General features: G+C 41.6%; 1 protein-coding gene across 1 annotated transcript in view; it reads left to right on the top strand.

Annotated features, from left to right (window-relative positions):
* Positions 1-23345, top strand: part of LOC113981781 (chondroitin sulfate proteoglycan 4-like) — a 42054-nt gene extending 18709 nt beyond the window's left edge. Inside the window, 4 exon segments of the mRNA XM_027709363.1 lie at positions 3357-3488; positions 6672-6844; positions 16997-17180; positions 17679-23345. Of these exon segments, the coding sequence (XP_027565164.1) occupies positions 3357-3488; positions 6672-6844; positions 16997-17180; positions 17679-19714 (2525 nt within the window). The 3' untranslated portion in view covers positions 19715-23345.
* Positions 23346-26399: the final 3054 nt, after the last annotated feature.

Genomic DNA, 26399 nt, shown 5'->3' with positions numbered 1-26399 from the left:
GGTAAGGTTTGGAGACTTGGCAGGGAGCCAGCTTCAAACCATATCACTGTGTTACCTCAGCCAAAAGAAGAAAGTTATTCTACAGAAGGAATAAACCATTTTTTTTAGGATGGAGATAGAAGAGGTACAGCACTGTCTTGCCAGCCCCAAGGCAGGCTGGAATTCCGGTACTCCCTTGGCTGCAGCAGTCACTCCAGATCTATGCTGTGTCTTCATGAGGTTAATGTGCTCTGACTTATGATGCACTGTCTGGCAGAGTGTGTATATGTTACTGAAGTCACTTTACAAGCAGTTGCTGGTGAGCTGCAAGAATCCTGCTCAAATAATTTGACCAGGAAATTAAAGGTCAAGAGCACGACAAAAGTGAGCCAAGCTATTTGAATTGTTCCGAGGGAGACTTTGACATGTAAAAACCCCTATGGTGGTAGGACAGTGGAAGTCTCAGTGTGAGGAAATCAGTTCCCTTCTGTGTTCCTGAAAGGGCACATGCATATCTGTAGTCTTAGGGAGTGAATCTTGATTAATAAAAGTGAAAAGAACAGAAAATTTTGTTTTCAAGTGAGTGGGAGTGTGGCTTGTACAGTAATTTTATAACATAAAATTGCTCAGGTCATATGTCAGGTCTTGCAGCTGCTCTATCTGCTCAGCCTCATGGCCTCCAGTGCTTCAGAAAGGACTCTGGATATTTTACTTCCTTTCTCTGTCAGTGATTTTCTTTCCTCTCTCATCTTGAACTGTTGCTAGAAATGTACTTCTTACTCTCATTTTCTTGCTCCCAGCCTTGTCCTGTGGTCTTTCCTTGTGTTCTGCTGTCATTCAGATTTTTATCCCTTTTCTCTGTCCCTTGTTGTCAGTCTTACAGTGTGCACTAGCTTCTTTGGGTCCTCTTGGGAAGTATCTGCTCTTCTACCCACTGTAGCCCTTCCAAGGAGAAGAGCATCATCCGCTTGGCTGAGACAGCTCTTCCATTCCCTGGCTACTCCTCATGGCACCACGCATCTTTTACGTCTGTACCTGACAGTGACTCTCCATTCTTAGTGTCTTTTGTACTGGAGTACTAAAGAAAGTACTACCATACTTTGCTTTTATGCTTTTAAGTTAGACCTCAGAGCTTTCCCTTCATCTTTACTCAGCCTCATGCGTTACGTTATGCTGCTAATTCTGTGCTGTGAGTTGCAAATCTCTCCTGTCTTTCTCATATTGTCACCTTGAATGTTTTATTTGTTTCTTCCATAATCCCTGATTGTTCTGTCACCAGCATAAAAGCAGAACCAGAATGTACCTTTCCTTTTCTTGTACTCCTCTTTCAGCATGAGAATTCCTTGTCTTTTCCACCCTTCCTTCACTCTAGAGTACTTCCCTCCCACTTTTTCAGTATGGGGTCTGCCCAGAAATCCTGCCATTATTTTTCTAAGGACAGTACTGAATTGAACTCTTGTTGGTTCTGAAGTCGTAATGTCTTTTCAGTGCAACTTTTTGATGTCTTTTTTATCGCTTCTGATCAGATGTGTCTTTAAAAATTAATTGATAAAATAATTGATAAAGTAATAAATGCTCCACCCAAGCAGAAGTTCGAGATGTAGTTCTGTTCCTGACTGCCGATGACAAAACATCTGTGTCAATCAAGCAGTTGACCTGCATTATCCAAAAAAGCAAATGAGGGTGTTTTTTTTCCAACCTAGTGCAAATACTAGACTCCCTGATGCCTTTTTAAAATAAGCAGCTTCTTCATTTATATCAGGAGAAAACATCAGAGAATAAAAACTGTTAAAATAAAAACTATATGACATGATCTTCCAGAACTGCTTCATTGTCTGGCTGGATATAAGAGCCAGGGGTGTTATTAATTTAGGGGTGTTGTTAACTATAATCTCAGAACCCACATTTGATTCTTCTGATATGTAAATTTGTAGTTAGGCAGGGTGTTCTGATCTTCACATGCAAGCACCCTCTGGCTTTCAGGATCTATATTCTTTTAGCAGTATCTTGTGGCTAAATTGGGCAAAGCAAGTAGAAGAGCGTGGTAACTCTTTGCAACAGCTAATGTTTCAATCTCTCTACCTAATTGAACAGTCTGGGAAGCCTCTGCTTGAAGCAGTCAGTCAGTACTGAGAGATGTATTTTTACAGGAATCCACTCAGACTCCTGGAGGTATTTTGCTATTGCTTGTGCCAAAGTATGCAGAGGTCCTAAGATTAAAGGCATAAATGTGCATTTATTATGAGTACACATAACCTCTGAAATATTTTAAGCTGTCACAACATACATACTTCAGCAAAGCTGAAGCGCAGCAAAGAGGCAAAGGAAACAACCCGAGGGTTGATACAGACCTTTAAACGTAAAACAAAAGGAAAGAACATTCTAGTTACTTTCCCCCTCAGTTCCTTCTTTGGCAAAATGTGACTGCTTAAGTGCTTTGGACCCTCCTAAGATATAAAAGAAGTTGGAAATCTAGAAGTCATTGTTTCCCAAAGTTTAACTTGGTTTCAGCTCCACTGGGTCAGTAAAGAAAGAGAAGGCGGCCCACTCTTCCTAATTTACATCTAAGGGATGTTGACCTTCACTGTAAACAGCAGCCAGTAGTTCTTCCTTGGGAAGGTCTTAACTGCATTATCAATTTATTTAATTCTAATTAAGATACAAAGGTTCTGATCAAAAGTTGCTGTCAGGATGACTTTGGATATATATTGTTAAGGAAACTTTCCAGTCTGCTCTGTTCAGGAGTCACTCAGGTGGTCACACTTATACCACAGGAGACCGAGGCCCTTTCACAGTGGGCAGTTGCAGTGACCCAACAGGTACTTTGCTTGACTCCCTACACACACTGCTCACCCTATACACACCACTCACACAGTCAGATTAGGTTTCCTTAACAGTTCAGTCCCAGGTTTCCCATAGCACCTATCTCAGGCACCTGTTCCTTAATATAATTTAATCATGATGCAACAACAGAATAACAGCTCAAGCTGGGAGCCTCTGAGGTGGGACCCTGAACAAGGACCCCTGGGCTTTTATACCCTCACAGTCTAAGCACAAGGAGGTCTGGAGTTCCTGGCTCTTCTTGTTTCTCTGTGTCCAGCTGGGCCACAGGTCCATGTGCCCTTTGTTATGCAAAGGGTGGGCAGTTCGTGGCCTCTTGCCTGGGACCCTCTTGCCTGGGACCCTCTTGCCTGGGGATCCTGCCACCCAGAGCTCAATCTGTAGCTGGCACTGCAGCTGCACATTGAGCTACCTGCACCAAATATATTCCTCAACAATATTTCACTGTAGCCAAGAGCAAAAGGTGTCCAAAAGTATGCTTGTGTTTTGTGTGACAGAGTAATACAAGAATAAATTTATGATTTCGTTTTCTACAGGAGCAATGTCTGGAGGCTTCAACTCTCAGGTGACAGATGGTTTGAACTTTGCACCTCGACAGATTTTTAGCATCACAGCACATACGCTGGTCATTAGCCTTGAAGAGAACAGAGGACTCAGAGTCTTTCTAGGTCTGTTTTTTAAGATTATTTTGATTTTATCCAGTTGAAAATATTGCATAATATAGAGTTATTTGTCAGATACCTAACTGACTAAACTATGGAAAACTGTACCTGGGAACATCTATCTGTATGATTTTGAAAAGAAGGATTATGTTTTCTCAAACAACATATTGCTTTTTTGCTTTGTAGTCTAACTTTTTGATATGCTTGGAGTCAATAGAAACTGACAGTGAAATATACAAGCACAGTGTGACAATAGCACTGTCTGCCTAAGCTCTGGATATTCCCCATTCAGATTTGTTAAAAAGCTCTATTATATTAAAATATTTAGAGGTGTCCTAGATGGTTGTGATATTGATTGGTAAAAGCAGAATGGAGCTTGCGTCTGTGAGATTCTGAATAGCACATGTAAACTCTGCAGATTGCTAATTCACTTTTTTATTGTTTAAGATGAGTTATGGAGAGACTGATGAATCAGAAGGACTGAAAACTTTGGTTCATATTGGGGCATTTGTAACTAGTTGGATCAGTAGCTAAGTATTTTTTAAATGAAGTCGTACTACTGCGGGAATTGATGTAAGAGGGTCTCACCAGAGCCATTTGCTCCTTGACATTGGCTAGAGTAGTCCCTGATTGAGGTAGTAATCTAACATTAATTGCAGGATTAAAGGAGTAATAGGTTAGTTTTCTCTGAGCAATGTCTTGCATCACACTTTTGCCTGTGCTACCTTTTTTTTTCTCTGAATACAGTCTGTAGAGTGAGAGAGAGATGGAGAATTGGCAAATTTCTAGAGGTGTTAACCTGTACCTTGATTTATTAATTGGATACAGAAGAGGAGCACTTTATCTTCTTAAACTTCCCAATTATAAGCTGCATAAACAAAGGTTTGCCATGAAAGCCACTTAAACACAGGCAACAAAAAGTGAGATTGTAGCAACGTGATCTTCTAATTCAGTCAATATAAATGGGATTCACATAAATCCACTTACAAAGCTTATTACCATGCAATATTGGTGTGTAAGAGATGATTTATAACTCTCTACTAGTGATAGGCAGAATGCTCATGCCAAAGCATTTTCCAAATCTTAAATGTAAAAATGTGTAACAAAATTATTATGTACCAACCTTATGCTGTTGCACTCTAATTGTATGGATTAGTTTGGCCCTACTCGGCATCATGTGTCCTTATTGTGTGTCTTCCTCCTCTCTGTTCCTTTGGGTTGGGTTGTCTTTGTGACCTCTCTGCTTCTGTATTTGAGAACACACGGACAGTGTTCTCACTTCACTTTCCTTCACCCAGTCTGTTGGGTGGGTGAAGACTAGAGGAGAACTACTGGGTGTAGTGGGTGCACTGTGGGTGCTGGAGAAGGTTCTGAACTCTCAGGACAGGAGTGGTGAAGGAGAAGGTTATGTTTGGGGGAGGATCCTATATTACAGGAGAGCATGATAGACTCTGTTGTCTGTGGCCCTAGGCTATATTTCAGCCTGTGCTGAGCAGTGAAGTGAGGTCAGGTCTATGAGGAAGGAACAGGGTTCTGTGACAGACATCCTTGGCCCTACACTGTGGTGGTGGTGGTGTGATAACCTGGTATGATTATGAAAAAATGGAGCAGTAACTTTCATCACTACAGTATGACCATGTTTTAGAGTTACTCTGTCCTACTCTGTTAAGGCAATGAGGCCTGATTTACATAAGTAGCAGGTTATTGATAAACAACTGCATTTTCAGATTTATGTGGTTTGATTAACTGGTGCTCTAAGTTGTAAATTTCTGACCACATCTGCTGTATACACAAGGTCATGCTTCCCTCCCTGACTGTCATACGAAAAAGGGAAAAGAAGAGAGAGGAAGAGAAGGAAGCTTTCTTGAATTAGATACAGTGTGGGAGAATTTTTCTAGACCTGAGGGACAGCTTCACTTTTCAAAACAGTATGGACACAGAGAGATATGGGAAGGTAAAAATGGGAAAACAGACAGAGCCAGAAGATCTTATTTTGTTATAACAACTCTCCTTCAAAGTAGTTGTGATTTGAACCATGGCACAGCTGCAGGTAAACCTGATGTTACTAATGGCTTGCAAAGCATCCCCTTTCCTCTGAATATTGTAGCATATATATGTTATTTTGTGTTATTCCTGTATAAACATTATGGTTTATTGAAGGTGGATTGATAATTCAGACTTCAAGGATATATACTGCTAGTATATATCTGAAATTATGTATTGAAACCTACAAAAGCTTGGTGCTTAAGAAAAAAGAAAATGTGAAAACTGAGGCAGAAGTGGAGATATAGGGAGAATAGGGTTATCGGAATCTATTGCTCCTCCGAAATTATTACTGAACGTGAATTTTAGTGTGCTGACTGTATACCTTGAAAGTGCTTCAAAAAAAGCCAAATAAAACTTATTTTTTTCTTTCAGGAAATTACTAAGTGTGGTTTCATCACACCTATGTGTGTCAAAAATTGTGTGTTTAACTAAATGCCAGAAAGCTTGTAATAATCTTTTTCATCTTTAAGCCAGAATTTAGTAACTTTAGTTAGGTTAGTGCGGTGCTATGTATCAAAAGGATTTTTTTACCTCTTAATAAATAATACATTATTTCAGTTCAGGCAGTCATTTCTGTTATAGGATGTTCTTCCTAATTTGTTTAATTCAGTATTGATGTTTTAATTTCATTTAATGAAAATAATATTTCATATTGATAAAGCATGCTTCATGTTTCTGTTAATAAGTGGCTTTGGTTTATGTGTTCACTGAAAACTTTACTGTGTTGAGGCTTCTCCCTGCCAAATCATCCTATCTTCTGTGGCAACTAGGAATACCCAAAACATTGGAGTATGAATTCAGTTCTAGATATGTCATGTAGGAGCAGAGCTTCTTATACATGCTCTATTCCTTGCTTTGGGTTGTTTTTGCAGAAGCTAGTGTTTAGCGATTCCATGTGCTGAAGAGTACTGCATTTTTTACATTTGTAAAACAAAGATACATCCTACTAATGGCCATTTTGATTGAAAAAAGAGTTGCAACTAGAAGGTAACTAGAAAAAGAGTAAGCCTGCTGATCTTATAAAACATTATTAAAAGGCTAAGTAGAATACTTGGGTGAGAGTGTGAGTTGTGCATACAAAACTTAACCTTTTGTAAAATTGCTCTTGTAAATATGTGTTTCCTGTAATTGACTTTTTTTTAGGTTCCAGGAAACCTATTTCACAACATGATCTTAAAGCTGTAACCAGTGATGTGATCAGTGCAGGAAACAGAAGTATAACTTTTATGATTGTAACTTTCCCAAAACTTGGAAGGCTGATCAGAGTAAATTCCGATGATACCACTCAGGAAATTCTCAGTTTTACACAGTCTATGGTAAGCATTTACTGTATAATAACTAGTTAAGGGGTACATTGTTGCTTCAAAGGGCATCTCAGTTGCTTGTTCTTTGTCTGATTCCATTTATATCTGTTAAGTAATCAGGCATATGTGATCCATCAGTGCAACCATCCAGATTTGCTATGTCATTAAATATCTGGCATCTAGTAGTGAATGTTCCTCTCTGCTTGGATACCAGCAGGGTCTTGGCAATTCCCACTGTTTTGCTTCTATTAGTATTTGTCAAGAAAAGCTGTTCTGGTGCCATTAACCAGCAGGCAGAGGTTGGAAGCCTTTAGTTTCTGGCAGAAGAGGCAACCTTTTGCTCTATGAAAAGTCTATACTCTGAAAGTATCATATTCATTTTAGCTGTACACAGTCATGGGTGTCCCCAAGAGGACTTTTATTGACTTGATTGGCTGTGATACTAAGTGTTTAAAGTATCTTACCTGTGATATAGGTTCTCATACTGAATGACTAAAATGTGGCAGCTTATGTAACTTGATGGAAACGTTCTTCTGCAACAGAAATTACTTATGTCTGTGTGCAGAATCTGAATATGACCATGTCCTCTGCATTAAGGTATTCTCAGAAAATCAAAGTGAGGGAGACAAAAGGAGGTCAATCTTCTGACTTTGCTCATGGAAAAACCTATGTTTACAGATTTTAAATGTGACTGTTTGATTCAGTGTATGAAGAAATGAGAAAATCTGTTGGCCAGAAATTGAAACTTGATAAGTAAAACCTGGAAAAAAGGTTGACATTTTTATTAGTTATCATCAAACTTTCAAACAACCTGACCGAGGACTGTGGTGGAATGAATCTCCACTTGGACTTTATAAAGCAAAATGAACACAGAATGGTTCTCATAAAACTATGTACTAATCCCATGATGTTATTGGTCTTGCTACAATAGATGCTAAATTTTGTCTTAAGTTCTGAAAGAGATGAACTATATGATAATGCTGCTCCCTTCTGATCCCAAAGTGTGTGATTTTTATGAGCATTAAATGAAACAGTTAAGCATGTTAGACAGAAAATCTTTCAGTTAAGGTTTTGGAGTTTCACTCTTTTTGCCTATGGATATGATCTTTATGGATGTTTATTAGACAGTGCCATGTCAGAACATGCCAGTTTTTTCTCTATAGCTTTAGTTTTTACTGATGTATAGCTAAATTTCCTTTGAACTCTGTAAATTGTGTAAGGATTTAAGCTATAATAATATGTATGCTTTTCTTGTCTCTAGGAGATATTTCTATTGGCCATTTTAATTTCAAACAACTAAGTAACTGCTTACCGGTAGAATTAAGGTATCCATACTAGCTTGCTCTTTATGCTGGTAGAGAATGAGGTATGAGGGAGAGAAAAGGTATCTAAATAAATTTTCAGTTTAGTGTGTTGTAGCACATGGAGTTAAATATCAGTTAGAAAATCACATTGATGTTACAAACATTGTACATTTTCCATGTAATGGAGACTAAGACATTCAGTTTCTGTTTAGTAATAAGAAGCTTGTAAATCTGATTTGAACTGAAAATATTTTGCATTAGATTAGTATTTTGTATTTTCATACTCTTCATTCTGTGTTGAGGAACTTCAAATTTCACTTCATAAAAGTACTATGTTGCTGGCTTATAAAAGTAGTTATCTCTTTTGCTGTGGTGCTGAACTCTTCCCTGTGCCCTGTGGTTTATTGCTTTGTTGCTGGAGGGAAAAAAAAAGGACTGAAATCACTATTGCATTTCAAGGCATTTTTTCTTGAACAGTTGTTGTTTGGGAATATAAGAAAATCATTTGTGCATTAAACACTCTTGAATAACACAGTAGTTTTTCAACATGATATTTGCTTGTTTTTTCTCTCCCAACTTGAAGTCCTAGAGGTTTTGGAAAGTTACCCTGAATCAACATATCCTTTTGATATTTTTTTTTTCCTATAATAGCCATTTAGAATAAAATTAGTATAGGAAAGGTACAAACCTGAAGATGTGCACATAGGATTTTATCACATCAGTCTGACTTTTTTAGAGAAAAAGCAGGATGGTTTTGAGGCTGCTGAGAACCCCAACCTTGAAAGCCCAGTTTCCCTAGTGATCTCAAAGGGGGCTGTTGCAGTAATTTCAGTATTAGAACTCTGTATTCACACCTCAGACTCTAAACTGCTAAAATGTTTCATCTGTGATAGCAGCAGGGAGCTTTTAGTTTTCTTTTTTCACACCTTTCAAACCTGTGTGATAGAAACGTGTGCTAATGAGTCCCGTCAGACTGTTTGCAGGCTCTAAGGAGTATGTTACAATAGTAAACTCAGAACCCGCGCCATCTGAGACAGGGATCTCTCTGGCAATTACAAACTAACACATGCAGGCAAGGTCAGCAGTTGCCTGGAATTTGCCAAGGATTTAATAGGTATGACTGTCTTCCCTCCAGGCTAGTGAATAAATTAGCAAGCAGACCAGATGCTGAATCTACTGGATGAGATTGAGTAAGTGTTCTAATCTTGCTGTTATTAGGAATTCTGTTGCAGTTCCAGTATATTATGGTATTGATCTTAAAATTTGTGTATAATTCCTGTTGATGAGAAATAGTCTGAAAATACTGCCTTTCACTTTGAGTTTTAGAGAGATAAATGGTTTTATGTTGTGTGTGCATTTGTTTTTCTGAAGATTTACTGCTGTGTCTTGATTAGACACAATGGACTGATAGGATTCTCTTGAGTATGATGATCTGCAAGGTCAATGCAGGCACATGTAGGACAAACCAGGTTTCTTCCTGTTTCTTAGGGATCCCCTTCTTGCTGTGATGTATAAATTTCCCACTAAGTAATTTCGTCAGCTCTTTGCTTATGCTTAAGAGTATATTTCAATTGTCGTTACACTCTCTTCTGACCCATGTTTGCCGGCAGTCCTCCCTGCACTCCCGGGGTGAGCGGCGGGACCCGGGCTCGCCGGGCGTCCCCTCACTCTCTGGGCACGTGGGGCGGGACCCGGATTTGCCGGCAGTCTTCCCTGCGCCGCGTGCGCAGAGCGCACACATTTTGGTCCCCACGCACAGCCACAGTGTGAGAGGGGAGAGAGATGGGCAGCCTTGCCGGCAGTTGCTGCACGCCCGTGGAGGAGGAGAGGGCAGCTTCAGAGCACACAGAGGTTTGCCATTCCAGGTTTGAGGGGGGAAGGGGGGGGTACAGGGGAAGGGAGGGGGGAATAGAGGAGAGGGGTATCGAGCAGACCGTGGGGGTCCTCGGACTGACAGGAGGGAGAGCGGGGCAATCCTGTATGAAGTGTCAGAGGTGAGCAGTGTTCGTGAAGATACGTGTTAACACAGTGGGGGAAGGATATGGTCAGGGTGGGTAGTGGGGTCCCTTTTAGAGTGATGGGGTTCCCAGCCAGGCTGGGGCCTTGAAAGGCACCCCAGCCTTGGATGGGTACGGGGGCCAGAATGGTTGGTTGGTTGGTTTGTTTGTTTGTTTGTCTTTTTGTTTTTGGCTTACCTGCGGCTACTGCCCAGGTTCGGCATGTTCTGGATATATTTGCTTTGCTCTGTTACATCCTGAAAGGGTGGGTAGGACAAAGGGCTGTTCCTGGGCATCTCCTTATGATTATATATAAATAGGTGATAGTAAAGTAGGAAATTAAAGACTTGCCCAAATCGCTCTAACAGGTACATAGCCTGTCCACCCCTATGTGGTTGCGAGCTATGCTGGCAATGGTACGTGCCTTCGGTAGGGTTGCCCGTGCCAGATAGGTCAAAACCGTAGGACCAGTTACACTACATTCTTGGGCAGGATGAGCTCGTTAGCCTTCTGGCAGTCATCCTAGGAGAAGGACAACTCTAATCCCAAACCCGGGCAGATGGAGCTCGCTTAGCCCTGTAAGGCCATCCATCTAAGAGAAGGTCACTCTAATCAAACCTACGTCCTGAGGACCTCGCTGCCACCGTCCAAGCTTGCTGGGCCCTGGCAGATGAACCTTAAGATTAAAGGGTGGGTTCAGTTCCGTGCATACTGCATCTCACCTAAAAAACCCATTGCGCAGGCTTGAAGGCTTTACCCACATGCAAAAAGTCCTGCAGCAACAGGCGAGGGTCGAAATGGCAGGTGAAGGGTGCACTGGGAGCTGCAGACTCAACCCTGCATGCAGGCGGTTCAGGATATTGGTCATTTGAGACTGACTGGAGATGACAGTCTCTTGGGGCAGCACCCTGAATGACCAAGCAGCCTTTTCAAGGACAGCACTGCTTGCTCCACTCGGAGAGGGGCCTAGAAAAGGTGGCCTAAACAAAGCTCATCTCCACCTTCACCCGGTTGGTTAACCACAGGCCAACGGGCATCTTCTTCTAATGCGGTCGCACAAAGATCAAAAGACAAAGGCATGAACCTGCCTCCAAGGTGTACCTAAATTAACTCTAGCATGTTGGAACATCAGAACCATGCTCGATTCTGCCAATAGCGGACGTCCTGAGTGATGTTCTGCCCTAATTGCTCATGAGCTGGCTCATCTCAACATCGACATTGCTGCTCTCAGCGAAGTTCACCTTCATGAGGAAGGCAGCCTCAGAGCACATGGTGCCAATTACACACTCTTTTGGTCAGGTAAGCCCAGAACCGAAAAACATCTCTCAGGTGTCAGCTTCATGATCAAAAACTCTATTGTCCCTAAACTCGAAAATCTGCCGACAGGTCATTCTGACCGCATTATCTCCCTATGCCTTCCACTAAATAACAAGCAACACGTTGTCATCTTTAGTATATATGCCCCAACTCTCCAAGCCGACCCTGCTGAAAAAGATAAATTTTACACTGATCTGCGCTGCCTTACCCAGAAGGTGCCCGCAGATGATAAGATCATTATCCTGGGTGATTTCAACGCCAGAGTAGGTAAGAATTTTGAAGCATGGAAAGGAATATTAGGCAAGCATGGTGTTGGAAACTGCAATGATAATGGTCGACTTCTGCTAGAATTCTGTGCAGAGCAACAGTTTACCATCACTAATACTATCTTTCAGCAGAAAAATAGTCTGAAGACAACCTGGATGCACCCCAGGTCTAAGCATTGGCACCTCATTGATTATGTCTTGGTGCGACGGAGAGATGTCCGCGATGTCCACCATACCCGTGTGATGCCCAGCGCAGAATGACAAACAGACCATCGGCTTGTGCGCTGTAAACTCAATTTCAATCTCAAATTCAAACCCAAAAGGGGCAACATCCCAGGGAGAAGACTCCAAGTTAGCAATCTCCAATCAGCCACAGTAAGAGAAAGATTCCAGGCAAACCTTCAAACTAGGCTCAAAAACCATTCCACAGATTCTGCAGATTCCTCTCCTGAAACAATTTGGCATCATATTAAAAGCAGCATCCTGCAATCCTCTGAAGAATCCTTAGGGTTCTCCCTCAAGAAGAACAAGGACTGGTTTGATGAAAACAATCAAGAAATTCAGGACTTGTTGAGGAAGAAGAGAACTGCCCACCAAGCACACCTTGCACTGCCATCCTGTCATGCAAGAAAAACAGCCTTTCGTCTTGCAAGCAGCAAGCTCCAACAGAAACTCCGTGACATCCGGAACAAGTGGTGGACCGATCTAGCTGCAAAAACTCAACTATGTGCAGATACAGGGGATCACAAAGGATTCTATGAGGCCCTGAAAACAGCGTATGGGCCTACATACCAAGTCCAAAGCCCACTACTCAGTGCAGATGGTCAAACACTTCTGACAGATAAAGGCTCCATTCTGAATCGATGGTCTGAACATTTTCAGACTCTTTTCAGTACCAACCGTGTAGTCCAAGACTCAGCAATTCAGTCCATCACAAAACAACCGGTGAAATACGAATTGGATACTGCCCCCACTTTAGGAGAAACCCTCAAGGGCATACAGCAGGTGAAAATTGGCAAGGCAGCTGGGGTTGATGGAATTCCACCCTAAGTCTGGAAACATGGGGGCCTTGCACTCCATGCTAAATTTCATGACTTTGTGGTGCGCTGTTGGGAACTAGGCGAACTACCTTCAGACCTTCATGATGCAGTCATCATCACTTTGTATAAGAAGAAAGGTACTGAATCAGACTGTTCAAATTACCATGGTATTACTCTGCTCTCCATTGCTGGCAAAATCCTGGCAAGAATACTCTTGAACAGACTAATACCCGCTATAGCAGAAGGAATTCTACCTGAAAGTCAGTGTGGTTTCAGAGGCAACAGGAGTACCACAGACATGATATTTGTTCTCAGACAACTGCAAGAGAAGTGTAGGGAACAGAACAAAGGTCTCTATGTAACCTTTGTTGACCTCACCAAGGCTTTCGATACTGTGAGCAGAAAAGGTCTATGGCAGATTTTGGAACGTTTAGGTTGTCCCCCCAAGTTCCTTAAATGATCATCTCTCTTTATGAGGATCAGCACGGCCAAGTCAGATATGGCAACACACTTTCTGAGCCCTTTCTAATAAAGAATGGTGTGGAACAGGGCTGCGTTCTCGCTCCTACCCTATTCACAGTCTTTTTCAGTATGATGCTTCAAAGGGCCACGGCAGACCTCGATGATCAGGACGGTATCTACATCCGATACTGTACTGATGGAAGCCTACTCAACCTAAGGCGACTGAAGGCCCACACCAAGACCTTAAACCATCTTGTCCGGGAGCTGCTTTATGCTGATGATGCCGCCCTTGTTGCCCACACAGAAGCAGCCCTGCAGCGTTTAACATCCTGCTTTGCAGATGCTGCTGAGCTCTTTGGGCTGGAAGTCAGCTTAAAGAAGACAGAAGTTCTCCATCAACCTGCACCTCAGGAAGTCCTCCATCATCCCCACATCACCATTGGCCAGTCAGAACTTAAATCAGTCCAGCAGTTTAATTACCTAGGCAACCTCATCTCCTCGGATGGTAAGATTGACGGGGAGATAGACAACAGGTTAGCGAAGGCATATAGTGCTTTTGGAAAACTCCATAAAAGAGTATGGCATAATAAACACTTGAAGAAAAGTACCAAGATCAGTGTTTACAGAGCCATAGTGCTGTCTGCTCTCTTATATGGTTCCGAATCATGGGTCATCTACCGCCACCACCTGCATCTCCTAGAACTCTTCCATCAACGCTGCCTCCGCACAATCCTAAACATCCACTGGTCAGATTATGTGACCAATACATCTGTTCTAGAACAAGCAGCAATCACAAGTATTGAGGCCATGCTACTGAGAACGCAGCTGCACTGGGCAGGGCACGTCTCCAGGATGAAGGACCACCGCCTCCCTAAGATCCTGCTTTATGGTGAACTTGCCACTGGCTGCCGCAAGAGAGGAGCCCCGAAGAAAAGATACAAGGACTCCCTGAAGCAACAACTCAGCCTCGGGCATATTGATCACCATAACTGGTCTACTCTGGCCTCCAATTGGGAGGCCTGGAGACACACCATCTATAACGCTGCTGATGCTTTTGAGAAAGCACGCAGGATCACCCTTGAGGAGAAAAGACAATGCAGAAAGAATCGAGCCTTGCAGAATATACCACTTACGGAGTCTTTCTGCTGTGCCTTTTGCAACTGGACTTGCCTTTCTTGTATTGGCCTTTTTAGCCACCAATGCGCTTGCAAGAAACGTGGGTAGAGCCCTTCCCAAATCTTCGTTCGCGAAGCCTAGCCATGATGATGACACTCCCTTCTGGTTTTCTTAGTCTCTTACCAAGTATCTTTGGCTGTTCCCAGGAAATACCTGCATCAAAGTCCTTTTCAGTCCTTCAGCCTTTCATATGCTTTTTCAGGACAGTTAATTCAGCCCTGATAGTGTCCTTGTGTGGCAGTTTGGGCCACATTAGAAATCCAAAATCCAATTTCCAGGCTTCTCCCCACCCCTTCCCACAATTTATCCCAATGCCAGAGAGAAACTTTCAGGCCAGAGGCTTCTATAGGGGAAGTATATACATTTATTTACACAAATAAATATACTGTACAAGCGAAAGGCAGCTATATATATATGTATATATATAGTATTACATTTCTGTCAGTCCTTTAAGCTCCTCCCTTTAACTTTAGTCCAGGAGAAGCCTTTCAAGGCTGCTGGGTAACATAGTCTCTCTCTCATGGAAGTGTTCTGGGCCTCTGAACACTCCCTAACCAACCTTCAGCTGTTTGTTGCAGTTTTTTTCTCCTCATGAAGTCCAAGAAGATAACTTTGAGTCTGTCCTCTCATACCTCGGTTCGTGGCTGCTGTAGTGTAGTCCGGCATATCAAGCGTCTGCGTCCTGGAATGTTGATTCCTCCTCCGGGTTTTCGGCTGTCCTGCATTTAGATCACGGCAAAGACATCCTCTGGGCCTGTCTTCGGTCCGTCTCCAATTTCGCCTGGGATTCCTTTCCCTGGCTCCGAGCTGTCTCGTTATCAGCCCATCCACTTGGCTCTTCTTAAATGCTGAGCCTTGCATCCACTCCCACTAAACAGCGAGAGGGCAAAACAGCCCCCTTCTGCAGCCTGGCTGCAAAGGGGGGGGAGAAGAGGGCCTAGCCGCAAGGCCTGCCTCTCTCTGTCTCTCTCTCTCTCTCTCTCTCTGTCTCTCTCTCTCTCTCTCTCTCTCTCTGTCTCTGTCTCTCTCTCTCTTTTTCTCTCTCCCACTTACCAGTTGTTTGTGAGTCACATCCCTCACAAACACTCACTTCAATGCTGCCTCCAACTCTGGCCTAGGCAGAGTTGGTGGGGCCGCAGGGCTCCCCTCTTCCCCCCCCAGAGGGGGGAAGAAGGAGCCCAGCCACCCCCTGGCCTTCTCCACCTACACGCAGCAGACACCAACAGCAGAACTGCCAACAGCTTCCGGCAGCTGTGTATATATGATTTTTCAGCAGAAGCGAACAACATGAGTGGTGATTGGCTTTTCAGGAAACACTGTCCTGGCACCCAATCACCTCTGAGCCCCCGAACTCTCAGGGGGGGCCAGTTTCAAACTATAACACCTTGTAAAGAAAAGCCTGAGACATATAATACTCTGATTCACTAAAGATATAGTCCAGCTGAGCTTATGATCACTGTTACCATTGCTGGTTTGAAATAGGTTTCTCAGTGTTATATATCTCTGCTCTCCACATAAGGCTCTTACTAAGCATTCTTGCCCAGTAGCATTTTGCCTGCTTTCAGGTAAGGTTATCTGGCAACACAGAGTCCATTTTAAGAAAAAGAGAAATGCAAGATAATCTCAGTGTAAGTTATGTACAGGCTGGATCAGTGGGACAAGGCCAATGGTATGAGGTTCAGCAAGGCCAAGTGCCAAGTTGAGACGTGGGGTCACAACAACCTCAGGCAGCACAACCTCAGGTTGGGGCAGAGTGGCTGGAAAGCTGCCCTGTGGAAAAGGACCTGGGGATGCTGGTCAACAGCAGCTGAGCATGAGCCAGCAGTGTGCCCAGGTGGCCAAGAAGGCCAATGCATCCTGGCTTGGATCAACAATAGTGTGGCCAGCAGGACCAGGGCAGTGACAGTCCCTCTGTACTGGGCACTGGTGAGGCCACACCTCAAATCCTGTGTCCAGTTCTGAGCCAGTCACTACAAGAAAGACATTGAGGTGCTGGAACATGTCCAAAGAAGGGCAACAGAGCTGGGGAAGAGTCTGGAGCACAAGTCCTACTAGGAGTGCCTGAGGGAACTGAGGGTGTTTATCTGAAGAAAAGGAGGCTCAGGGGGCACCTGAAAAGGAGGGTCAGGGGGAATCTTATTGCTCTCTACAACTTCCTGAAAGGAGGTTGTAGTCAGGTGAGGATCGGCTTCTTTGCCTAAGTAACAGGCTATAGGATGAGAGGAAATGCACTCAGGTTGTGCTAGGACACATTTAGCTGGAATATTAGGAAATCTTTCTTCATGTGAAGGGTGGTCTAACATTGAACCAGGTCAGGGAAGTGATTGAATCACCAACCTGGAGATTTTAAAAGATGTGTAGATCTGGCACTTGGGAACATGGTTTAGTAGTGGACTTGTCAGTGCTGGGTTAATGGTTGGACTTGATCTTAAAGGTCTTTTCCAACCTAAACAATTCTATAGTTCCATATATGCTGTGCATGGACTACGGTACAAAGGCCTCTTTGAACAATGTTCTCAAGATATTTTTTTTCTGTCCTTAACAGTCCTCTGGTTAAAGTAATTTTCCTCTTACACCTGTGACTTTCCTTTACCCAAAATAGGCTGATGAAGGTGTGATCATGTACGAACACTTACATGCTGAGTTAGCTGGCTGGAGTGCAGAAGATTTCTTTACATTTACTGTCTGCTCTCCACCATCAGCTCTGGATCTCCAGGTGTTCCATATTGTCATTTCATATGAAATTACCAGAGATGATGGGAATAGTCGTCTTCTAGCAAATACAGGTAAAAATGCTGTACTGTTTGGGCTCCAAATTGTTTTGAGTCTGTCAGGGTTCCATTGAAGAACTGAGGAAAAACAAAGGCTCCTTTCTTTTCAGTAAGCAATGAACAGAATACTGTTGACACAGAGTGTAATGTAGATAGTAGCTTGGGAAGCCACATCACTACATCTTTAGAAATGAGATTAACTACCTATGTTTGATGATTCGTACTGCTGTAGAGAATATTCTTTTTTTTCTATAATGGTAGGTGAAAACACTCAGAAGTTTTGACACTTTGATATTTCTTTAATTTTAGTATATGCATCAGTAGAAAATCTTGTTTCTTATATGTGACTATTTTAAAAGTAGTGGTAATACATTTTTAGTTATGACATATAGAAATCAAGAATACTATGAAGGAGAAAATTTTCTGAGCATCATCAGTGTTTGATATCTAATTTCTGAAGTATTGCAACTATAAAATTGCCAATTACTAAGATTCTCTTTTCCTTTCTGCCAGGTGCCACAGTCCAGGAAGGAGGCAGAGTATTGATCAATAAAACAAATTTAGATGCTTCAAATCTATTGATTAAACTACCTGACATACAGCGCTCCATGTATGAAGTCTGGTATCAGTTTGTTTCTTTACCCCAGCATGGCATGATTGTTGTTGGAGAAAAAAACATTCCAAAAGAAAAACCTAATTTCTCCCAATACATACTGAACAAATTTGGAATTGTGTATGTACATGATAATTCTGAATCGCTTAATGACAGTTTCGCTTTTGCTGTTTGGTTAAACCTAAAGCCCCATAGTGAAGTTTTAGAGGAGATGTTTAATATCACTGTTTTTCCAATGAATGACCGATCTCCAGAACTCAAGACTAAAAGGCTGCACTTGAAAGTCCTGCAAGGAGATGTGTCAATGCTGGGGTCAGAGAACCTGAAAGTTGAAGACCTAGATAATTCCCCAGCTGAGCTCAAATACACCATTGTTAGCAACCCCAATAATGGTTATTTAGCAATGAAAAGCAATCTCAGTGTCTCTATAAAAGATTTCACACAAGCTGATGTTGACAGTGGTAACATTTGGTTTGTACAGGATGGAAGTTCATCTTCTGGGGTGTTTTGTTTCAGTGTGACTGACGGTAAACATCGCCCTTTATACAAACTGTTCAGTCTTGAAGTCATACCAATTGTTCTTGTCCTAGTCAACCTTACCAGTGTTGTACTTCCACAGAGCCAGACATCTGTCACTATTACTAGTGTTCAGCTTTCAGCTGTCACAAATGGAAAAAGCAGTAACATTATGTATGAAATAACTCAGCCACTCAAATATGGGCACCTGATGATTGGAAATAAGCAGATTACTAAATTTGAGCAGGCAGATTTGTACTCAGGAAGGCTCTCCTACCACCTGTCAAATCTCACTGCATCCAAAGAAGTACTGAAGTTCATGCTTTTCACTGCAGAAGGCAATCTAACAGGACAAGTGCTGAACATCACAGAGAAGCCTTTAGTACAAGTTGTAGCTGACCTGCAGATTTCAAATGGAGTGGCTTATAAATTTGGAAGCAGTGACCTGGATGCATCTGAGCTAGCTAATTTGACACATAGTAATCCTAGATTTGAAGTGATAGTGCCCCCCTCACATGAAAAGATTGTAAAGAAAAGGTTTGTGAGTGATGCAGTGTTTGAAGACCTTCAGACATTCACCCAGGCTGACATTGATGGTGGTGTTTTGCTTCTAGACATAGATACAAATATGACGGGCATTGATCTGTTAAATGACTCATTTACATTTATACTCAGGGCAGATGCTGTGCAGCCTGCTGTTGGCTGTTTTCAGTATTCCATTGTGCCACACAGTCCTCCACTTGTGCAGGGTTTTACGACAGAAGTGCTTTTTGTAACCGGCATGACCACTTCAAAGGTTCACACTACCTCAAAGTATGAGGCACCAGCTTCCTCACAGGAGGAAGAGCCTGCAGTAGCACCACAGAAGCCTGAATCAACTAAGTGGCCAGGGCAGAATCACTGGGGATATCTACATGAGAAAGGCCCCTTGCTAAATCTGGCAATGGGAACAAGTGTATCTGAGGAAATAAAGACTACAAGCCAGGTTAATGCCAAGAGTCCCAGAGAGCAAGTGGGTGAAAGCAGCAATGCTTGGTACATCATTATCCGTCTGGTCCTGGTGTCTGTGCTACTTATTGTTGCTGTTACTTTTGTGTGCATTTTGTTAATGTGCCAGAAGAAAGAGAAGACAAAATCACTTGTCAAAAGTCAAACAGATGCAATCCTCAATAGTCCAGATCGGTGTCTGGAATGGAGCTTGACTGTACCCACTGTTACAGTGACTCCTCTTCTGAAGGGCGCTGAGAGAAGTACAGCCTCAACATTCATGGCAGTAAGACATGAGCAGCTGCTTCCTGCAGTGGTTTCTCCAACTATAGAAAGGCCTCTGCAAAACAGCATTTTAAATCTTGATCCTGAAGTCATCCAGTATTGTCGGAAAACAAACACAACTTTGAAGCGCAATCAGTACTGGGTGTAGTTACTCCAGTTTTGGTCATGCTAATTGATGTAGTATGGAACAGAGAATATACATTGTTGACATATAATTTGTTCTTTATACGCTCATTTATTGTAGGTCAAATGATGCACTAGATGAAATCTAAATACCTGTGAAATAATAATAATAATAATAAAAATCTTAGTGTTTACAGTGGCCATAAAAGAAGATTTCCAGCTAGTACATCAGCAAAGTTCTCACTTAATTCAGTGCAGAATTTGGCCTCATGTATTTTGAGTGCATTCTATGTATGCACTATTTTTTATTTTCCATGACAGGTAAAATAGAATGTTCTGTCATGGATTATATATTTTTAATAGAATTACTTTTTTTTGAAGAATTAATTTTTTTATAAACATCTTGTATTCCTTCCTGAACCATGACTTGTATTTGAAGAACTTTAAACTGTTCCAATAGGTAATTACCGTGGCGCTAATCTCAATAATATAATTTTGACCTGAAGGCTGTTCAGAGGCCAATACTGAAGAAACAAAGCTGTGATTATTTTGACAAGTGTTCATCCGGGTCAATGAACTGGAAATCTGGAATTCAACTCAGCAGCAATAGTCAGTACTGAATAAGGATTCTGGTAAAATGCTGTGAGATGTTGTTTGTTCTTTTGATTTCTTTTTCCTTATTTGATACTGAGCTCTAGCCTTTAGTGTCTGCAGGCTGGCAAAATACATCTGTGACCTGTAATCCACATGCCAAAAACTGTGTATCTGCCAGCCAGCCTGTCTGCTGAATTATCTTTAGGCTTAGGTTATGTCTGGATGTGCATATCAAAATTTCCTACTCCTGACAAAGGGGTTAATTCTGCTTTCAGTGAAGCAAATGTAACTTTCTCTGGAGTCTGTGTATTCAAGCAGATGACAGTAGAATTAAGTCCTGTGCTGCATATTGTCATGTGTCATGGAGCTACTGATAGAAACAATCCTGTGAGGTAGCATGTACCCTATTTTGAAGTTTCACAATTTACCCTTCATCTCCCAGAACACTGAACACATATGCCTTACATGCTATGAACAGAGTATTACCTACTTACTAACTTTGCTCTGGTGATAAAATGTGCAATAGATTCTGTTCAAAGGGAATATTCTAGCATTTTTGGAAATCCAAGCTCAACAATGATGTGCAGCCTCCAGTTAAGGTCCAGTTTTTCTTCCGCAGAGGACAAATGACAAAATTCCTGTTGACTTCAAAGAATGAACTGAATAAACTCAAGGGAATGGTGGTGTGATCATAACCAGTTTCTTACTACCACTCAACTTCTCATCTATTTTCTACCTCTATATTGTTACAGCTTCCAGATAGCTGCTTTGTAAAAACACTGTTCTCAGCACTCTTAGCACTGCACTCACTCAATTAACACTGGAATACCTTTTTTATTTAGGCCTAGGTACTGTCATTTTCACTTTTATACAATGGATTTATGGATCTCAAGAGCCTTGGTGCTATTCATTTCATACTGCTTTGTTTTGGATGATTTTTTATTATTGAAGATTAGGTATTCTGTAATTTATATATTTCAATTATGAGAAATTTTTACCTACAAGGAGGGCCAGACTTAAACTCCATACTGCTGTGTTCTGGGAACTAAACACAGGAGCACTGGGGATAGTCCCTCTCATTTTTACCACCTCTACCATGGTCAGCCATGATTGTGGTGCATTTTTAAGCAATACATTTTTCAGAGGCCACTTCAAGAGGAGTAGCTCATGTCACCAGAAAATATGCAAGCCATCTCTTCAGCTGGTCATGTTGTTAGGGCACCAGAGACTAAAGATATGGACACTTTATATGCTCAAACTAAAATGTATTTGAACATCAATATTTTTTGTCTGTCATTACCATATTTTCCCTGATGGCAGCATGTGAATTCAAGTAACTGATCAGTGTAAAAGGCTCGGGATGCTCACATGTCTCTTATGGACCACTGTAGATCTGCATTGTGGACTTTTCTGCTTTTCCAAGAAAATCTCTGGCACTGTTTTGAGGTGGTGTTGCCAGCCATCACAGAGGCAACCTAGCATCCTTTGTGGAGGTACAGCTGTATGTCTTTTGCCATTTCCTGAGACCTCTTCTACTAATACCAAGCAGACAGCAGTTTCCTCCAGATCCCAGCTGTCAGCTGCAGCCTGCCTCCAGTGCCTTCTGGACAGTGGCAGCAACCTGATCCCTTTACACCTTCTCCAAGGCCACACTCCAAGGAGGAGTGAAGAATTGTAATCCCGACACTTTCCTGACACCTAACGAAGCCTGCCTCACATTGCTCTACCACTGAGACTGTCCTGTTAACAGCAAGAGATCTCATGCTCCAGTTCTGACCAGGAGATCAAGCGATGTGCCTACAGTTTGGTACAGTCTGGACAATGCTGAAAGCTCCTGGAGTCTGGTGACAAAATGCACACTGCTGACTTGTGACAGGCTGAACAAAAATATGGAAGTGAAATGCGTGCTTCATGAGATTTTAATAAAGATATTGATGTAAGGACGGGCATGCCCAAATCTGTGGTGCTCAGAATGTGTAGTAGAGATGGAGCATAGGGCTGCTGCATTGCTGGCAATGTGAAAATGAGACCAGGACATAATAGTGACAAAGTCAAAGAACCTGCAATGCAATTCAAACTCCACAACTGGGCATTCCTGAGTTTGAGCATTTGCATGCTCTGAGCAAGGAATCCTACATGAAAACCTCAGAAAAGGTGATAGAATTTGTGCAGGCTCTTTTGGCTTTAGCATAAGGGGCTGAAGTCGTACTCTCTGTTTCCAAAATGGTTTTAGCTGACAATAGATGTTCATTTCAAGTAGATCAGGCATTATGGGTTTGAATCTTGAGCATTTGGCTCAATTTTTAAAGCATTGAGGGTTTTTTCCAATTTTTTTTGTTTGTTTGTTTTTAATTGTTAAAATCAGCCTAAACACCTAATTCGTCAGAGAAGTGTGCCAGCATTCAGTTTTCTCCCTCAGCTGTTGCTACTGTGAGGCAGCTGTGCCAAAATGGCTACCATATTATGCAATGTTTTAATGAAAACTGTGTATGGATGTGAGCTTATTGTGTCAGTGATTACTTGGTTTAATGCAAAATGCAGAGGTAATATTGTAGCTGATGCCTACATATGAATTTTGCTTTAATATCCCACCCTGAATCCCTACTTAAAAAAGTAAAAAATCTGATTACAATACTGTAAACTTTCCCTGTGGATGGTACAGAGTAATCTTTGGCAGAGGACAGTCTATGTTGTTCACACACAGATGTTTTATATAGATGAGAGAAGTCAGTCCTGGCTTAGCTAGAAGTCCAGCTTTGAGATGGTACAATCTAGCTACGATGAATCACATACTGGGTTTCCTAAATTACTGTCAATCTAGAAAACTCACACCCCCCCATTTTGTGCTTATGGATTCTTTTGTGATTCTAGGAACGTACATACTTAACGGTCAGGATCTGGTTTGAATATTTTGGTTGTTTCACTTGACCTTGAAGTTGTATGTTTTATTTAGTGAAGATGAGGTTTGTGAAGGATTCTGTTTTTTACCAAATGGAGTTCTAAACTGCAACATGGAAGGGCCTTGAAAACATAAATCAATAAACTGTTTTGTTTATAATCTACACAGTTAAGTTTTTGTGCTTTCTTTAAAGACCTGTGAAATGCTGTGTCACAACAGGGAAGAGACACAACAGGATCCCTGTGCCGGTAACAGAATTCCTCTGAGTTTTATGATGTTTATTTTTTAAATTGCACATATGCTGGGATGGCTGTTTTGCTGTGCCCAGTGCAACACACTGTGTATGGCTAGAAAAGGAGAGACCTCTCATTGTGCATCTAACCTGGCCATGTCCAGCGCTTGAATGAAAGTAACATGAGAATAAATGTATTGATTTGAACTTGCTCAAACAGGACTGCACTAGGTTAATTTCAGAAAGATTTTCTGTTATTTAACTACACATGATTAGAAGATTTTAAAATATCACATTCTTAACTGTTAATACATCAGTGATGTTTTGTCTTTGATTTTTCACTTGATCAAAAGTATGCACTCACTCCAGCCTCACAACAAATGCATTGTGAAACGGAGCTAGGGCCTAAAAGAGTTACCTCTGAATACTGATCTGGGGATTCTCCTGCTCAGAAGAATGTATTGCTTAGCTAGAATGTAGTGCTTAACTAGAGACAGAAACCAGAGCTTAGGGATTAAATGGTACCGTACACCAAAAGAATGCTCACACACCTAAATAAATGGAGATAGAGTAAGAACACGAATAGATAAGGGATGAAATAGGGACTTGAGTCCAAAGTCTTGCAAAATTCACCATGAAGTCAACGAAAATCAAGGAAGTTGAAGAGTTCAGCCAAGGAAGAAGAGTGAAAATACGACCCCATGAGACTGAAGAAACAGGAATGACCACCAAACATTACCCCAAAAAGACGACTCCACCCCAGACTCTGCCCAGACTCCACCTATTATGAATATTAAAACTAGATGTTGCAATTATATGAATATGTATGTAAAAATGTTGTAATCTCTCATAGAAATTGTATATAATCATATCTTTTCACTGAGAAGGCAGAGCAGTTTGTCCAGGGCGAGCTGGCTGCTCTCCAGCATTGCCTAAATAAATACCTTGCTTTTTAAAGGCTAAGTTCTGTCTCTAAACAATTCCACTGCGCCTTTTTGGGCATCAATTGTTCAACCTGATTTTTTTTTCTTAATCAGAACTCAGGTGCTTTGTAGTTGTTCCTGTAACTTGAGGTAAGGAACTTTCTCTTGATACATCAGAAATGTTTGTGGCCTGTGGGAGCAGCTTCCCCTGCACTGTGACTCAGCATCCTGAGCACAGAAACCTGTGTCAGCAGTAGCGAGTTGAGTTCCCCTCCTACAGCTCAGAAAATCTTGGTTTGGGAAGAAGAAAAAATAGGAGAGAAATGGTCATAAACCTTTTATGTTTTTCCTTTTATTAAAATATTAGTAAGGGCCAGCTACAACTTTCTCTGCAGTATCCTATTACTCCCTACTACAAGGCCAAATCCAGAGTGAATGTACTTACATGTCCTGAGCTACAGGCTTCCATCCTGCCTGCACTGTTTTTTTCAATCAGTCCTTGTGATGTTATGTTGAAGTACATTCTGTGAATATTTTTAAATGGGCTGAAAATAATTGTCCTGGCATATTCAATGGAAACTGTATTAATTTATCTTCACTCGTTTCAAGCTAAATAAGTCCTGCTAGAGCTTGCATATGTAATCCCAGAACAAAATGTTCTTTCATTGCAACTGGGGAAATCTGTATTTTCACATCTGTTTGTAGGGAGATTCTGTGTGGTGAAGTGCTAGCTTTATGTGATTGTTTCCTTGTTTCTAGTCTTGCTGCTTGGTTATATTTGTGGGAATGCTTTATACATGCTGGTAGGCACTGCCAGACATGGAGTTATTTATAGACTGAGATTTCAGCTGCAAAACATTTGCATAACATCACAGTGAGAGGGGCATTAGTTTGCATAAATTTGTTGAGTAAAAATGTAGGATGAGCAGACTGAGCATTGATGTGGGATGTTACCAGGTGTCAGAACTTCTTGGAAGAACACAAGCAATAGATCGGAATAACTTCATGCAATGTATAGCATGTGAATGATCACAGAGATTTGCTCCAGCTCATACACTGTACAACTTCATCTTGCACAGGTCCTTTTATATATGTTGCATGGAAGCACATTGATGAGGAAATTCTTGAGAGAATAAAAAATCAGAGTAATCAAGTTTGTATTTCGTATACAAGTACATATTCAAGCCCATATAAATGAAAGGCAGAAGCACATAGGAGGTTGGTTTGAGACATGCAAAGCCACCAGGGAAGCCGCTTTGCTTAGCAGTGGGTGCTGAGGAAGAGGTTGTTTAGAGAGGCAGGGGGAGGTAGTAGGATTACAGAGACAAGATTTCTTGCATTAGATGGAGTTTCTAAAAGCAGGGGAAGGTCATTTGGAAGCAGACCTATGGGCTTGTTTGAAAGGCAGAGGTGATGTGCTGGGTTCAACCTCAGACAAGCAGACTATGAGCCACTACTACTTGTAGAGCTCACCTCACCACGAGAGAATGGGAAGAGAAAGTATCAAGAGGAGTTTTGTTCCCACTAAAGGGGACAGTTGTATTGAGAGAGGGGTATGAAGACTTAGAAGTTCAGGTTGCCTTTTCTTCTTCTTCCCTCTGCAGCTAGCAAGAAGTCTAGTAGAAATAAATCTCCTATGGCATGAACATTTTGAATGTTGACTTAGGAAGGTGGCTGCCTTTCATGAAGTCCAATTGTGGGTTCATCAGATCAGATTACCAAAATTCTTATAAAACCATCTCCCAGTCTGCCTGAGCTAAGTTACCTAGGGTGTAACTCAGATGTTAAAGTCTGTTGGCATGAATATTACCTTAAAAACAGAGCTGCAAGGTTCAAAGTACAGAAGGGAACACGGTGAACTTTCTTGGGCTTTTGACTGATTGTAATTGTAATTAATGATTAATGGTAAATCTAGTTATCTGCAAACACTGAAAGGTATTTATAGGTAAGGCAACAGGGGTCTTGATTTTGAGCACTGAGCTAACTAATGCAGACAAAGATGGACCTGAGCTTAGTCCTGGAAAGAAAGGAAAGTAGCTTTAGAAGTGATCTTGCTTACACA

Source organism: Neopelma chrysocephalum, unplaced genomic scaffold (assembly GCF_003984885.1).
Source record: "Neopelma chrysocephalum unplaced genomic scaffold, ASM398488v2 Primary Assembly neopelma1_96770, whole genome shotgun sequence".
Taxonomy (NCBI): Eukaryota; Metazoa; Chordata; class Aves; order Passeriformes; family Pipridae; genus Neopelma; species Neopelma chrysocephalum.
Note: the sequence above shows the minus strand (reverse complement) of the source record. Positions and strands in the feature narration are given on the sequence as shown.